Source organism: Leptonychotes weddellii, chromosome 5 (assembly GCF_054177405.1).
Source record: "Leptonychotes weddellii isolate Sample4059 chromosome 5, ASM5417740v2, whole genome shotgun sequence".
In the NCBI taxonomy this organism is placed as follows: Eukaryota; Metazoa; Chordata; class Mammalia; order Carnivora; family Phocidae; genus Leptonychotes; species Leptonychotes weddellii.
The window spans coordinates 53,756,104-53,770,529 of NC_138373.1; the positions used below are offsets into that span (position 1 = coordinate 53,756,104).

General features: G+C 49.6%; 1 protein-coding gene across 3 annotated transcripts in view; it reads right to left on the reverse strand.

Moving 5' to 3' along the window:
• Nucleotides 1-6,166: 6,166 nt before the first annotated feature.
• Nucleotides 6,167-14,426, reverse strand: part of DNAJC1 (DnaJ heat shock protein family (Hsp40) member C1) — a 212,043-nt gene continuing 203,783 nt past the window's right edge. For 2 of the 3 annotated variants that reach the window (XM_031024252.2, XM_006729791.3), the window contains 3 exons: nt 11,001-11,049; nt 8,973-9,433; nt 6,167-6,392 (listed from right to left, as the gene is read on the reverse strand). In XM_031024252.2, coding sequence (XP_030880112.1) covers nt 6,324-6,392; nt 8,973-9,433; nt 11,001-11,049 — 579 coding nt within the window. In that variant the 3' untranslated portion in view covers nt 6,167-6,323. The remainder of the gene's footprint in view (nt 6,393-8,972; nt 9,434-11,000; nt 11,050-14,426) is intronic. The other variant, XR_014145497.1, reaches the window with a different exon arrangement.

The window sequence follows — 14,426 nt, forward strand, 5'->3', positions numbered from 1 at the left end:
GGTCTGGGCTCAGGGGAGTGGCGGCCGTTGGGCAGGATGGCCAGGAGCCGAGGGCCAGCCTGGGGTCACCTGCACAGGACTCTGAGGACCGGCGGGGAGCCCCCTGGTTTATTTACATACGCTTCATTCCCAAAGGAACTGGAGGCCTCGCAACGTTGAAAGGCAGTGCGGCCCCCTGGCCATCAGGGCTTTAGGGGGGCCCTGTGGGATCAAACCGGAAGTGCGTCTTGGGGCCGCACGAGAGGGCTGTGGGGACTGAAGGGGCGCTCGGGGCCGGTGAGGGGGCCTGCTGACGGCACGAGGCCGCATGCGCAGCCGGCAGCGCCAGGTGCGAGGCCCGGAGGGAGGGCGACCTCACCGTGCGCAGCAGGGAAGGCTCAGCATTCGGATTCTGATGGTGCCTTCTGAAGTTTGAAGAAACGCACTTTTTTTGCGGATCGAGTTAATTTGATTTCCCTCAAATTCTGATTGATGCATCTGGTGTTTTTTCACTTGGCTCACTTAACAAGCAGACGGATTAATTAGGAGATTTTACATTTTTGGCACCGCTGCCGTTCCCGGCGCAACTCTCTCTCCGGTCCTCCTGGTCTCCTCCCAGCGCAAGCACAGACAGGTGTTTTCTGCAGCTGAACTCTTCCCGTACAGAGGCTTCTTTGAGTAAAATAAGGTGTACGTTTTCTTTGCAAGCTCCCGGCCTCGTGCAGAGGCTGTCCTGCTCGGCTGAGCGCCGGGGTCCCTGGCAGGTGGGGACCCTGAGCAGGCTCGCTCCGGCCAGGAACAGGGAACCGGAGCCCCTGGCGTGGTGGCGGGCATCTGCGCTTTCGGCGTCCCGGGCAAGCCCAGCGTGCGGCCGGGGCAGAGAACCGCATGGGTCGGGTCCTGCTGGCCTTGCCGGCCTCGGGGTGCGCTTGGCCTCAGGCCGCTCTCCCGCCCCTTCCTGGCCACTCAGGCCCTCTGGGAGCTCCCTCTTCCTTCCTGGGGCTCGGGGCTCAAGCCTTCCAGCGCCTGGAAACCCAATGCAGGGAAATCCCTGTCCCCCCGCCCCGCCATCCCCAGAACCGGCGCGGTGCCGCAGAGCCTCCCCTCCCAGCTGCGCCTCCGGGGGCCTTGTCCTCCTTCCAATGTGAAGCTTTGACGTTTGAATCGCAACGCGCGCGGATGCTTAGTCTTGGATTTTGCTGCAGGACTGAGAGGCTCTGCCGGCTTCACCCTTTGTAGGCAGGAAAGACTGTGACCTTGTAACACACCAGCCGCCCACTCTGGCCCTGCCGCTGTCACAGCTTTGCCACGTCGTCGGTTCCTGAAAGTGTCTTTTTTTTAGGACCTACATATACTCCTCCATCAGAGTGGTCTTCTTTCTCCACTCGGTAGCTCTCTGTTTGGTTTGCTTTTGGAATCAGTGTCCAACCCAAGACCAGGAAAAAGATACCAAAAAGGCTTGGAGACACCCCCTGTGGCAGGTCCCCAGGCTGGGGGTGTCGCCCTGGCCGGCAGGCCTTGCTCTTAGGGCAAGTGGCTTGTCACGAGAGCAGGGGACTGCAGCTTGCTGGGAACCAGGGGGGGTTTCTTTGCCGCGGGGAGTTGGGTGCTGAGCAGGTGGAGGATGTGGAGCCCACCGATCTCGGGATGGAAACAAGTTTGGGGTCAGTTTCACCGGGACATCCCAGTGCCTGCCTTCCTGTCCCACCCCTGACCGGGATGCCCCTCTCTCCTGTCTGGTCAGGCCGCCCCAGGCAAAAATGTCCACACCTAAGTGTCAAATATTTCCTCTCAAATCTTACAGTTCTTTAACAAGATTTTTTGAGTAATGATGGAAAACAGAACCTAAGACATTGTTCACTTTCCTGTAGAACTCAGGACCTACTGACTAGGCCTCATGCCCCTCAAATCTTGGTCCATTTCCTTTTGTAAAACTGGGATTCTTTTTAAACTGATGGACTTGGCCGAGTTAAACTCCTGTAATAATTCAGGAGACACTGATCCGGGGCGCCTCACACACCTGGCTTGTTCCGGGCAGCGAAGGCAAGAGGGAACAACTGGGTGTGTATTTTCCTTCCATCCCTGGAGCGGCTTCTGAAGCGGGAAGCTCCAGCAGAGGGGGCGAGGCAGGGAGCTGGGTTTGAGAACCCTGTTCCGTAGGCTTCTAGCTGGGAGTAGTGCAAGGTGGGGGTGGGGGGGAGGGGGGTCTCCCCCCAACGCCCGACCCCGTCTGGGGGAGGCGACAGCACTGGGAACCATCCCCAGCTTGCCTTGGGACGCTGCCCTTTCAGACACTGGTAGTTTCCGCCTGGGAATCAGATTGATGAAGTGATTTCCCTTTTTTGGTTCTACACGAAGCTGTTCTTTTTTTCCAGCAGACCAGAGGAAAATAATTGCAGCCACTCAGTTTTACAGCGTGTTAACTGAGCTCCCCAGTGAATAGTCTAAGGCTGAAGTTCAAGTAGTTTACTCAGACAGGAGACGGGGACTGTTGCCAAGACCGTGGGGATGGCTTCCCGGCCACAGGTGGAGCCGACGCGGGGCTCCCGTGGGGGAAGCCGGCCACTCATGGCCGCAAATGGCCGAAAAGAAAGCCACTTCCCCTGGTTTGCGGGCCAGACCCGGGCCACCACCCACCACCTTTCCAGTCTGTAAAGGCGCCTGTGATCCTCGGCGGTGCCCTGGGAAGGCTGTAGGAGCACAAGAGGGCCCGGCGCCCCAAAGTGTCCCGCAGCCACACTGTCCCCGCCTGGGGTGCCCCGCCGTGTACAGAGTGGCAGTGAGGTTACACGGGGGGCTGCCCCCCAAGAGCGCGGTGCTTATTCTCAGCCTGTTCTTTGGAAAGCTGGCTTGGTCTTGGGACCATTTGGTGAGAAAGAACTTGAAAATTTAGGACTGAATGTCACAACCTGTTTCTACCAGTGAAAGAACATGACTAATCTAAGCTGCTTGCCCCCGCCCCTCCCCCCCAGGCCTCCCTGCCCCTCGGCCTCCAGACCCAGCCCCTGCTCGCTCTTGAAGGCGCTGGGACCACACGGGCGGCCGTGGTGAGGGCGTGGAAGGCCGCGAGCACCAGTGCCAGAAGGGCCCGTTGCAGGAGCCCCTCCGTGGTCAGGCTGGGCTCTGACTCAGGCGTGTCCCGTGCCTCAGTTTCCCCTGAGTGGGGTAGGGTCCCTCAGGAGAAGCTGGGGGTCAGGATCCACACAACCCCTCTACCCTTGGGGCTTTCTAGGGCAAAGGCAAACCGAATGCCTGCCGAAGTCTCCCAGCTGTCTGTCCTCCTCAGGGGGATTCAGAATCCCTCAAGGGCCTCAGGGACCGGCCATCTGTTCGCAATCCCACATGGACCCGTGACCATGTAACACACTGTGCAAGCGGGCGTATTGAGACAGGTGTAAACTGGGAGTGTCCTGCACAGTATATGGTCGGTCCCATGTGTATAGAGTATCACAATTTCAACTGTGCCCTTTAAATTCTAGGAAAAAACATAATTGCTAAAACAACTACCACAAATACCCTACAGATATAAGTAGGAATGAAATAGCTGGTATTTTAAAGGGATTAGTTCTCTGCTTTCAAAGGGGTAGGGTGGACGTGGTTTGGGGGGTGGGACTGGCACATGGCAAGAAAAAGTCCCGAGGTATGAGGCATTTCTGTAAGTTCTCCCAAAACAGTTACAGTAGAAAGCTTATTATGATCTTATTCTAAAACCGAGTGAGAAAACCCACTGGCTACAATATTCCAACCAAAAGCGATCATCCCCTCGTGGGGTTGGGCTGTCTGGCCCAGCACACGTGATTGATTGGGGTGAGAGGCTTGTGCGGGACTTCTGGATGGTTCCCACGCAGATGCTGCAGAAGCAGCAGATTCCTTGCTGGAAATGCAAGCCGTGTGGTCTGTCTTGTTTCCACAAATCCAGCTGGGTAAGGCACAGCTGAGAAAGAACTCCACTCAGCCTGCACAGGCCCACGCCTGCTGGGCCCCCGCGGAGCGGGTGGTGGCACTGGCCGTGGGCAGGAGAGGGGCTGCTGGGCCCGGCCTGGTCAGCCAGTTGGGGGTTCTGTGAGAAATCAGACAACATGTGAGCGGGCGTCAAGAATGGGTGCTCTAAATGGTTTAGAGAAATGGAAGCTCGGAGATTTTTGTCCCAGTGGAGAAAGTAAACCTCAGTCACTAAAGGATAAAAGACCTGTCCTCCCAGAAGAGGAGGGCAAAGGCCCCAAAGCCTTGGCTCCCCTGTGGGCCCCACCTGGCTGTGCAGGGGGAAGAGGGGGGTGAGACGTCAGGGGGGGGTGGCGGGATGGCGTCAGTAGAGGATGCGCCCACCACCCGCCCAGGGCTTTCCAAATCCAACAGAAATGGGCTGTTGTCCGTGCAGCTGTTTGTTCTCTGCTGGGGTCTGACTGGGGTGTGGACCTCGAAGAATCGAAACCAAGTCCTGTGCCTCGAGCCTTGTCTCCACACTCCCTGCCTGGCCCTCCCCGCCTCCTCCCAAACCCCAAGCATTCAAGACCATTTTCATGGCTCGGTTCCCACTCCTTGCTCACTGCGCTTGACCCAGGATTTGGATGTGGCTCTTTTGACTCTAAAACTCTGGCCTTTCCTTAGACCGTGTCTGAGGAGGAGGCAGAGACCGGGGCCAGGCGGCCACTGGCGTGAAGGCCTTTTCCTTCATGTGAGGCTGCTCACCGACACATTCGCGCGTTTGAGTTTTAGGGGCAGGAAGTGAGCGTTGAGAGGCTGAAGGAAGGCTGGTCCAGGCCCCAGTTCGTGAACCTCTTGTTGACAGAGGCCACGTCTGAGGTGTCTCCTTGTCCGCGGGCCGTGTTGGGATAAATACCAGAGCAGAGGCTGTAAAAGGCTTTTTTTGGGGTGAGAGACCTTTGGGGACACCTAGTGAAATATGTAGACTCCCTCCCTGAAGACAACACAACTAAGCCTGCCCCTGGGGGCTCTGGAAGGGGAGCCGGGCCAGGAGGAGGGGGCTGCCAGTGGGCGCTGCTATGGGTGCATGACCCCCACCCCATGATCTGTGTAGCACGTTCCTCTGGGAGGCTCCTTTGTTTTCTTGGCCATGACCTTGCTCAGACTGAACCCCACAGGTCTCTGGAGTGTGGCTGAGCTCTGGGAGCCCCCGGCCCACTGGCCCACCTACTTTAGCAAAACTTGGTGGCTCCCAAGATCCCCTGAGGAAAGAGCCCCTTCGTGACTTCTTTTTAAAGAAGGTGGTAGGCAGAATAGTCACAGGTAGAAAGCTGTGCTAGAGCCTTATTTGCTTAAGGTGTCTAGAAAGATGGGGCTGGTAGGCAAATTAGGGAACCGTAGCCTCGATTGTACTTCATTAGGTATCTTTGGACCCCTGTGGGGCTCTCCCCAAGCTGGAAGCCCAGAACTCTTGTAATGCAGTTTGGGGGTCCGTGTGACAGAAACCCAGTTCAAAGTACTGCAAGTAGAAAGGGTATTTGAACAGAAGGATGCTCGCAGAATCCCAGAAGGCCACAAGCTGGACCACCAGGCTGCATAAAAGACAGGCCTGGAGCTGGACTCAGAGACGGGGGGCCCCAAGGCCAGAATGAAGCCAGAACAACCGAATGCTCTCCACGGTTTCCCTCCGTCAGGCTTTATTCCCTCAGACCCCTGAATGAATGGGGAGGTGGCCATGGCCAAGGAGGTGCACAGGGACAGCCCCACCGGCTTCTGGAGAAGGCTCTGGGGGAGCGGCTTTGGCCCCTGTGCATCCCTGGGGCTCAGCTCTGGTTTGCTGGCAGAGAGGGACAAGGCAGCCTGACGGCTTGAGCAGTTGGGAATGCAGCTCTGCCAAACAACGCAAACTTGCCGGTTTATTACCTTCATCCCCTTCTCTCCTTGTTCATGTAGACGGATTTTTTTTCTAGATAGATCTGACTAGTGAAGATAGCCTCACACAATTCTTAGCCAGCTTCCCGAGCGCTTGCATCCTGCTGCTGATAAGCTCCTGAAGCCGTGAGCTCTTCGGTCAAAGACACACATTAAGTTTAATTCTTACATGTTAGTTCACTTCTGTGTTCCTTCAAAATCCTGTATTAGCTGATGGTTAGCACTACTGAGTTGGTTTGCGGGAAAGTAAGCTTTGCACTGATGAGAAAGAAAATAATCTGTAAAATACCCAGATCCTTTTTCTCCTTTAACACAGTCTTTGTTTTAAACAATAGAGCACAACATTTTTAAAAATTTTTAATTTTTTTTTTTTTTTTACTAAGGCACATGACGTATAGAAATACTGAGGTACAAAATGCAAATTTCTGCATAAGACTTTTAAAATAATCATTTTGGAAAATGAAGGTGAACATCATCTTCCAGAATATTCAGCTTTTGGCTTGTTTTTTCTTTTGGACCAGTTCAACCAGCAACTTGTATCTAGCGATACAGTCTTCCTATAGGAAGAGAAAAAGAGAGGTGAGACGGTTATTTCCACAAGTCAGTGAGCGTCGTGGGCTGAGCCCGCTGTGGCCTGCCTGCTGCCCGCGCCCCGCGTCTGCTGGCCCCGTGGCACGCTCGGTCTGGCCGCTCACCGGCAGACCGGGCCGCACAGGCGCCGCAGAAGGCCGGCAGAAGCCCTGCGCAAGGTGGAGTATGAATCGCTGGGCTGAGGGGCCGAGGGCCGCTGTGTGTGAGGCGCACCATTGTTACCATGATTAGGACTTTCAACTTGCTAACGATAATGATCATTTTTAACATTTCACTATATCATCAAACGGCCCCATCCTCTAGAGGAGCCAAAAAACTTGAGGCCAGGCATTCACGATTATCATTCTCCTTTGGGTTTGCCTCTCCTTAAAGGGGCTGCTGGGACCTTCCTGTGGTGGCCTCGTTGGAGTGTGCCAGACTCTCCCTCCTGCTTGTCCCGGCCCCCCCACATCCTCTGGCCTGTCGCCGCAGAACTACCAGCTTCAGATCCCAGCTGCCCAGCTCTGCGTTCGTCCTGAATCCTCACCCCAAGGGGTGACAGCTACAGGCAGCTTGGGGTGGGGACTGAGGACCAACGCAGAGCTGGGGTGATGCTGGGGAGGGGCCTATTACTCTCATGTTCGTCACAAGGTACTTTCCAGAATCCATTTCTGTTTCTGTTCAAAATAAACTCACCTCAGTGGCACTGGAAGCCTTCACTAACTTGAGGTCTAATGTGAAATGATTTCTGCCCCATGGCAGATGCTTCGATCAGCCGTGGACAGAACATGGATGTGCATTCTCTTCCTAGGATTCTAGCTTAGGAGTGGTATGAGAGTTTCTTCTCCTAAGTGCTTTTTCTGGCTCCCCAAAGACTGCTTGTGTAGGGTCTTTGAAAATCTCAGCCTTTTCTTCTAGCTGTGCTGCCCAGGGGTGCAGCCGAGTGCATGACACCAATGCAGCCCCAACATTTCCCCGAGGACAGCACAACCGGGCTCTGGGCAGCAGAGAGCCCGACCTGGCGTGTGCCTCAGGCAAAGGCTCCTCCTTCAGGCCCAGAATTCCCAGCGACTTGCAAGCCTCTTACGGGGAGTCACTCCATAGCAGGCGAGCCAGCAGGCTACCTCTCCTGGAACTGGTTCTGCTGTCAAGGCTTAAAGGGAAACCTTGCAGGACAATAAAAGTGCTGCTTATTTCTGGTTCAAACAGGAGGGTTTCCAAACCCTGAGGCAATGAGTTTCTGAATGTTCTATCCTTAGGAATCCAGTTCCAGCTCCTTCATTTTAAGCCAATGTCAATTCATCACACATGTAGATGCCTGTGTCCTGACAGATGCTAGAGAAATTCAGGGAAAATAATTACTTCTGGCAAATCAGTTGGAGAGGCTGGGAGAATCTGTGTTTCTCAAATAGATCAACTGCTAATGGTTTATTTTTCTCCCCGGGAATTCTCAACTTCATCATTTTCAAGTAGGTGATAGATAACTAGACCTGTACACACGGGGACATTCATGGCCACGAGCTAGATTTTCCAACATAGAATTTCAATTAAAAAAAAAATAAGAATGTAAATGAACATCAATGTGCCCAGAGGCTACTGAGTGATATAGGCACAGAAGGCAGAGGAGACTCGTTCTTTTGATTTCTCAGCATTCCTGGTGCCTCAGACTGAGAGGAGAGCGACAAGGAAAGAAACCCAGGAGACACTGTGTTTCAAGAAAGGCCCGAATGGGAAGGATCATACCACGAGTTCCACAACCCTGAACTGGCAGACAGTAGGCAAAGACTGGGGTGAGGGGCTGGCTTTCCCAGGGGCACCCCATCTGCCCGCCTGTCTGAGGTTTTGTTTGAGAACTAACTGCAGGTGTATTTAAGCAGATCCTAACAGCTGTAAACAGGGAAAAGAGTTAAGTATAAACAGTCAAGGCTCCAGGGTGCGCCGAATCCTAAATGTTGTCCTTGCTTGGACCCCCACCCCCGCCTCCAGAGTCTCAGGCGAGCCCAGGGTGGCTGCAGAGTCTGGAGGGACATGCCTGCAGGCCCGACGACCACGACAACATGGTCACCTACCACACATGCTGTCAGGTGAAGGCCGTTACAGAGAGAAAGGGACACATCCTGCTGACTCTGGTTTCAGGGAGCCTCTATCTGCAAGGGAGGGCCTGCCGGCTTACAGAGCTGCTCCCACTCTGGATGTGGGTGCGGCCCAGCCATCCCGGGCTGCTTTCAAACTGCCAGACTGGGGCGAATGCTCCAGAAGGTTGACAGACTTGTTGTGGGTGAAATTTATGTTCTCAACATGGAATTTTCCCTGAGAAAAACCAACTGGTCTATAGAATGGTTACCTTAGACTCCTGACCTCATTGATACACAACTAATCAATCCGGGGACAGATTCAGCATGCTGTCAGGAGAACTACACGGGAAGACCACTGGTAAATGAGATCGCATGGGCAGCTGGGGACAGAAAGGTAGGAATAAGGTGAAGAATTGGGGGAGCTGGCCGTAGCTACTTCAGTGGTATCCTAAAACCAGTGCAGAGGCCTCTTTCTTTCCCCGCCTCACCCACCTTACTCTTAGACGGGACACATTTGGCTATTTTGTCCCAGCGGTCAGAGGATCCCTTTGGGTACTGCTGTAATGCTAATTCCAGAAGTTTCTGTTGACTCTGAGTCCATGGCTCCTCAGCAGCACGAGTTCTGTCTTTCTTCTGGCTCTCCTCATCGCTGGATTCCTTTTGTTCTGATATATCAAAGTCCTTCTGCCTCTTTCCTCTGACCTTCTCCTCTGGCTCCACCTTTGCTGTGGCCTCAGGCGGCCTGGCTGGCCTTCGCCTCCGTGGCCGGCTTTCCAGGACCACTGCCTCCGGCTCATCGTCGTCCTCCTCCTGCTCGTCCTCCTTGTCCTCCTCCCCCTCAGCCTGCTTTGCATCGTCTCGTTGGGTGATGATGTCATCTGGCAAGGCCGTGGTGGCCTTGGTGGGCCTGGAATTCTGAGCTGTAGACCTGAGTTCAGAGAGTCTGACCATTCCTGTGAGGAAGGACACATCACACAGACGGAAGGGCAGGGTCAGGTCAGGTGACAAGAGTAACAACATTGCCCCCAACACAGCAGACAATGTGGGAAGGCCTTCTGTGTATATTATTTTACTTAATTTTCACAGTGTCCCAGAAAGATAGGTATCATTGTCCTAATTCTACAGATGACGAAAATCAGGCTCAGAAAGCAGCAGAGGTGGAATTTGAACCTAGTTCTGCCTGATTCCAAGTTTCGGTCCTTGCCAACACTTTGAGGGACATTGGTTTATAAACAGAGTCAGGTTGTGACCAAAGAATGCAAAGAGCTCTTTGAGAAGGAATAACCTGCCATTTTTTCGGTAAGGAAGGATGTTCTTTACCATCCAGAATTGTTATTAATTCCATTAGCAAAGCTAAAGTGAATCTGTCAAACCTTGTGCTATGCTCACCATCTGCAGGTGAGCCACCAACTCTGTGGGACCCGCTCTCCGCTCAAAGCTGCTCCTGGTGCCGCCATGTTGGACAGTAAAGGACAAACAGACTCTGTCTCCCAGGCATGAGGGCCATTTCAGAGATACCCCTGAATGTTCAACTACACAGTTCTTAATCTGTTCACACTTTTTACCCCCTCCACCGATTCTCTACCAAGATCCGTATCTGTGCAACAGTCTACACCACACCGCCTTTTCAAGAATACAGTTTTTTAGGGCGCCTGGGTGGCTCAGATGTTAAGCGTCTGCCTTCGGCTCAGGTCATGATCTCAGGGTCCTGGGATCGAATCCCGCATCAGGCTCCCTGCTCCTTGGGAGCCTGCTTCTCCCTCTGCCTCTCTCTCTCTGTCTCTCATGAATAAATAAATAAAATCTTTAAAAAAAAAAAAAAAAGAATACAGTTTTTAGAGAGTGTCTTGGAGGCAGGCTTCTTTCACACAGCTTCTCATTGCCTATTTCAGCCTCTGTGCTGACAAATAACTGTGTCAGTGGAAAAGGAATCTGGAAATGCCCTCTTTCCTGAAGCTTGCAGAGCCCTGGGGATGACTTTCTGGGTTTGCTCACCTGCATTGCTCTCTTTGGGACCTGTATTTAAGTTAAGTTGGAAGGTGTTGGGAAGTATTTTCTTCCTGGTTCCAAGCAAACAGTACAGAGATTCTAGCAAAATTCCAGTTAGTCTGGAGGAAACATATTTTAAGAAACATAGATTCTTGGGAAAGCTGCCTGTCTATTCTGAAAGACTGCGCTGTGTGCATGGTGGTGACAAGGTGGACAGTGTGGGGAAAGTGCACAGTACATTTGTGGAGTGTGCAGAGTGGCTTTCCCTGTGTGCCCCCTCCAGTCGATACTAGCAAGGCTTTTACAGTTTTTTAAACTTATTAACTCCATCTTAGCACCCACTGTGTGTGTGTGGGGGGGGTGCTGGACTGTTTTGTTGGTACCTGTGATTCAACCCCTTTTAGGGATATGACCAGTAGAGCTCATTGGCCAAAACTACTAAACCACTGTATTTGAAATAGTTATTATAAAAAGGGATTTATTTTGAGGAAATCACTTTAGATTAGTGGGATGAAGTGGGTGATAACTCACCGGGGGAGCAGGTAACTGAATCCTTCAGTTGCTTGGCTTTGGTTGTCACCTGTTCCAAATTATAAAAGCAAAGAAAACCTTACTTTCCACATGTCTCTTGTAGGTCAAGTGACCTATTTCATATAAAGTCCATGTGAATGAAATGGATTTATGGAATCTTAGGCCTGGGAGGACCCTCAGTCATCCATCTACTCATTTATTTAACCAACAAGGAAATTGAAGCCCAGAAATATTAAATGGCTAGGTCCAAAATAGCCATGTGATCGGTGGCGGAGTCAGAACAAGAACTTGATCACCTGACAACTTCTAGTTCAACGCCAGTTGCATCACACTAGGCTGCTTTTCAAAATATACTATACAAACAAGTCATGTTTTTTAGTTAGGATTTGCTGATAGAGCATCTTTCTTCATCAGAGAATGTTATACCAATGAGTATTATAAATAGTGGAGAGATTTACTCTTAACTAATGTTAGAACATAAACATCTGTCTTTTCTTTGCATTCAAGAAACTGCAAGATAGAAGATTGACACTAGAGGAAGAAGCTCTTGGTGGAGTAGGGCGGTTAGACCCAAGACTCATGAGACCTTTACATACATGAGTGTGGATCCACAGAAATAATTTTGTTCAGCGGCAATTATTTCTTTTTTCTCTATACAAATGGTATCACATCATCAGTCTCATTCTATACCTTGCTTTTTTCATTTAACGATGTCTTGGAGATCTACATATGGATTTCCCTTTTTTTTTAATTGAGATAAAACCTACATACAGTTCAATGTACAGATTTTAAATGTACAATTCAATGAGTTTTAACCCCCCAAAAAGGACCTGTGTAACCACTCTAATTATAATCAAATTATAGACCATTCCTATTATCCCAGAAAGTTCTCTTGTGCCCCTAATTTAATCTCTACTCTCCCACTGACAACTACTGTTCTGATTTCTGTTATACATATTTTAAAATACAGGGTCAAAATTAATTAAAAAAATTAAAAATAGTTAATCGCACAATGAATTTATCAATCAAGCCATCCTTTCCCTACTTATTTGGAATGGTGACTTTATGAAATGTTCCACTGTATACATGAACTATTTTTCTATATTTTGTGTTCTGTCCCATTAATGCATGCATATTCTTGAACCAGTGTTTCACTGCTTTAATGAAATTTGAAAGTAAAACCTCAAAAAGCATGATTGTTAAGAACTCAGGTCGACTTGTCTTGGTCCCACCTCTTATTAGCTGGGTAACTTTGAGCAATTTCTAATCCTTTCTCTCTGTCATGCATTACCCTCTGTAATATGTGGATAATACTAGTAATGCTATTTGCCTATTAAGTTGTAAATTTGAAATAAGCTCTTACCATGATACCAAGCAGATATTAAAGGCTCAGTAAATACTACCTATTATAACTGACATGGATCACTTGCTTTTTCATTCATACAAAGGACAGCATTAGAGAAAATATTTAAAACTGCTTAGAAACATTCTTCAATTTTATTCCCTACCTTCCTCTCTCTTTCCAGATGACCTTGTTTCTCATTTAATGTAAAAAGGAGATTCTCCACCATGAGCCTCCTTGCCTTCCAACTGCCCCAGCTCAATTGCATTGCCATATATCCTTCCTATCTTTTATCCCAATTCAAAGGAAGAAATTATCTTCCTTCCTCTTGAATTTTCACAGAACTATGCTCCATCTATGAGTTTCCTTTGCTTTCATCTTCAGTTTTTCCCTGTCCATCAGGTATGTCCCATAATTCTTCACTCAAGTGGCCTCCACTCTAAAAGATGATCTTCCCTTAAGTTGTCTTTTCTACTCCACTTGGCTTTCTCTTTCTCCGAATGTTCCTTCACTGCCTACTGTCCCCCCCCACCCCAAATATAATGCTCCCCACCACTCTGTCCTTGCCATTCATCTGTCCTTTTTATTTTCTCCTTTGGTATCTCATACCACTGTTCAATATTACTTTAGAAAAGGAATGCTTAACCTGTATCTCTGGCCCTGACCTCCAAGGATGGAACAACAGTGTCATAGAAATTGACCATATAGCAACAATGGATCATCAGATCGAAAAGGACTTCATCTATATAACAATAAGCTTTCTTTGTCCCAAGCATTGTTCTAAGATACCTGTCTGTACACATATTCCCCACAGCAGTCATATTAGGTAGGTATACAATTATTATCCCCATTTTACAGAATCCGAGGCCCAGGGGGCATAAATAACATGTCCAAGATTAAAAGGCTAATGAGTAGCTGAGCCCAGGCAAGTTGGGTTCTAAAATCTTTGCTCTCAATCACTGTAACATACTGCCTTTGGAATCCAAATCTCTTATAGTTGAAGAAATGGGCCATGTTCTCTTTCTGCGATGCTATGTGGCTCCTCTCTTTAACTGCCACTAAATCTCTTATTTAGAGGTCTCCTAGTTCCTCAAACTAAACTCCTCAACGTCTCTGCTTTTGCTTCCTTTTCGCGATAGTGCTATCATCCCAGTCACCTAGGCTCATAACCTAACAGTCAGGTTTTGGACTTTTCTCTTACTCCCCAGCCAGCTGCCACATGCGCCACAATGTCAACCCCATCTGTTCCCTTCTCTCACAACTTGCCACCTCCTGTGTTAGTTCTTCATTCTCACTTGACTAAACCACTAGAATAGTCGTCTAACTGGACTCCTACTTACTACTAATTTTTATAGAATAACACCCTTAAGGCAGAGTTCTGATCAGATTCCTTTCATGGCTCATCACCGATTGTATAATATTTAGTTCTTGTTTTAAAAAAGATTTTATTTTATTTATTTCAGAGAGAGAGCGAATACACAAGCGGGGTGGGAGAGGGACAGAGGGAGAGGGAGAAGCAGACTCCCCGCTGAGCAGGGAGCCCGACAGGGGGCTCAATCCCAGGACCCTGAGATCATAATCTGGGCCGAAGGCAGACGCTTGACCGACTGAGCCACCCAGGCGCCCCTTAATTCTTAACCTGACATGCAAGGAGACCCACAATTTGATCTATTCTCTTTTTTGTAGAGAACTTTTCTTTGAGCAGAACTGAATAATTAATGCTTCCCCAGATAGTCAGAAATTCTCTACCCTGTACTTTTGCTCATTGTTAACATTGCCTGAAATGATTTTCCTTTCATCAAACCTCTCCTTAAATATCTGTCTAGAGGCAAACCATCCTTTAACGTACTCTAAAGTATGACTTTCTTCTTGACGACTTCCCTGATGTTCACTACGAGGGTGACCAATTCTGGTGACAGTCCCTCTTCTCTTTCAATTCCTATTATTTTTTTCTAAGATTTAATCTTTTTATATTATCATACAATAAAATTATCTTTTTTGTCACATAGTTCTATGAATTTTAACTCACTTAGAGATTCAACTACCATCACATATAGGATGTTGAAATAATTCTTTTTTTTTTT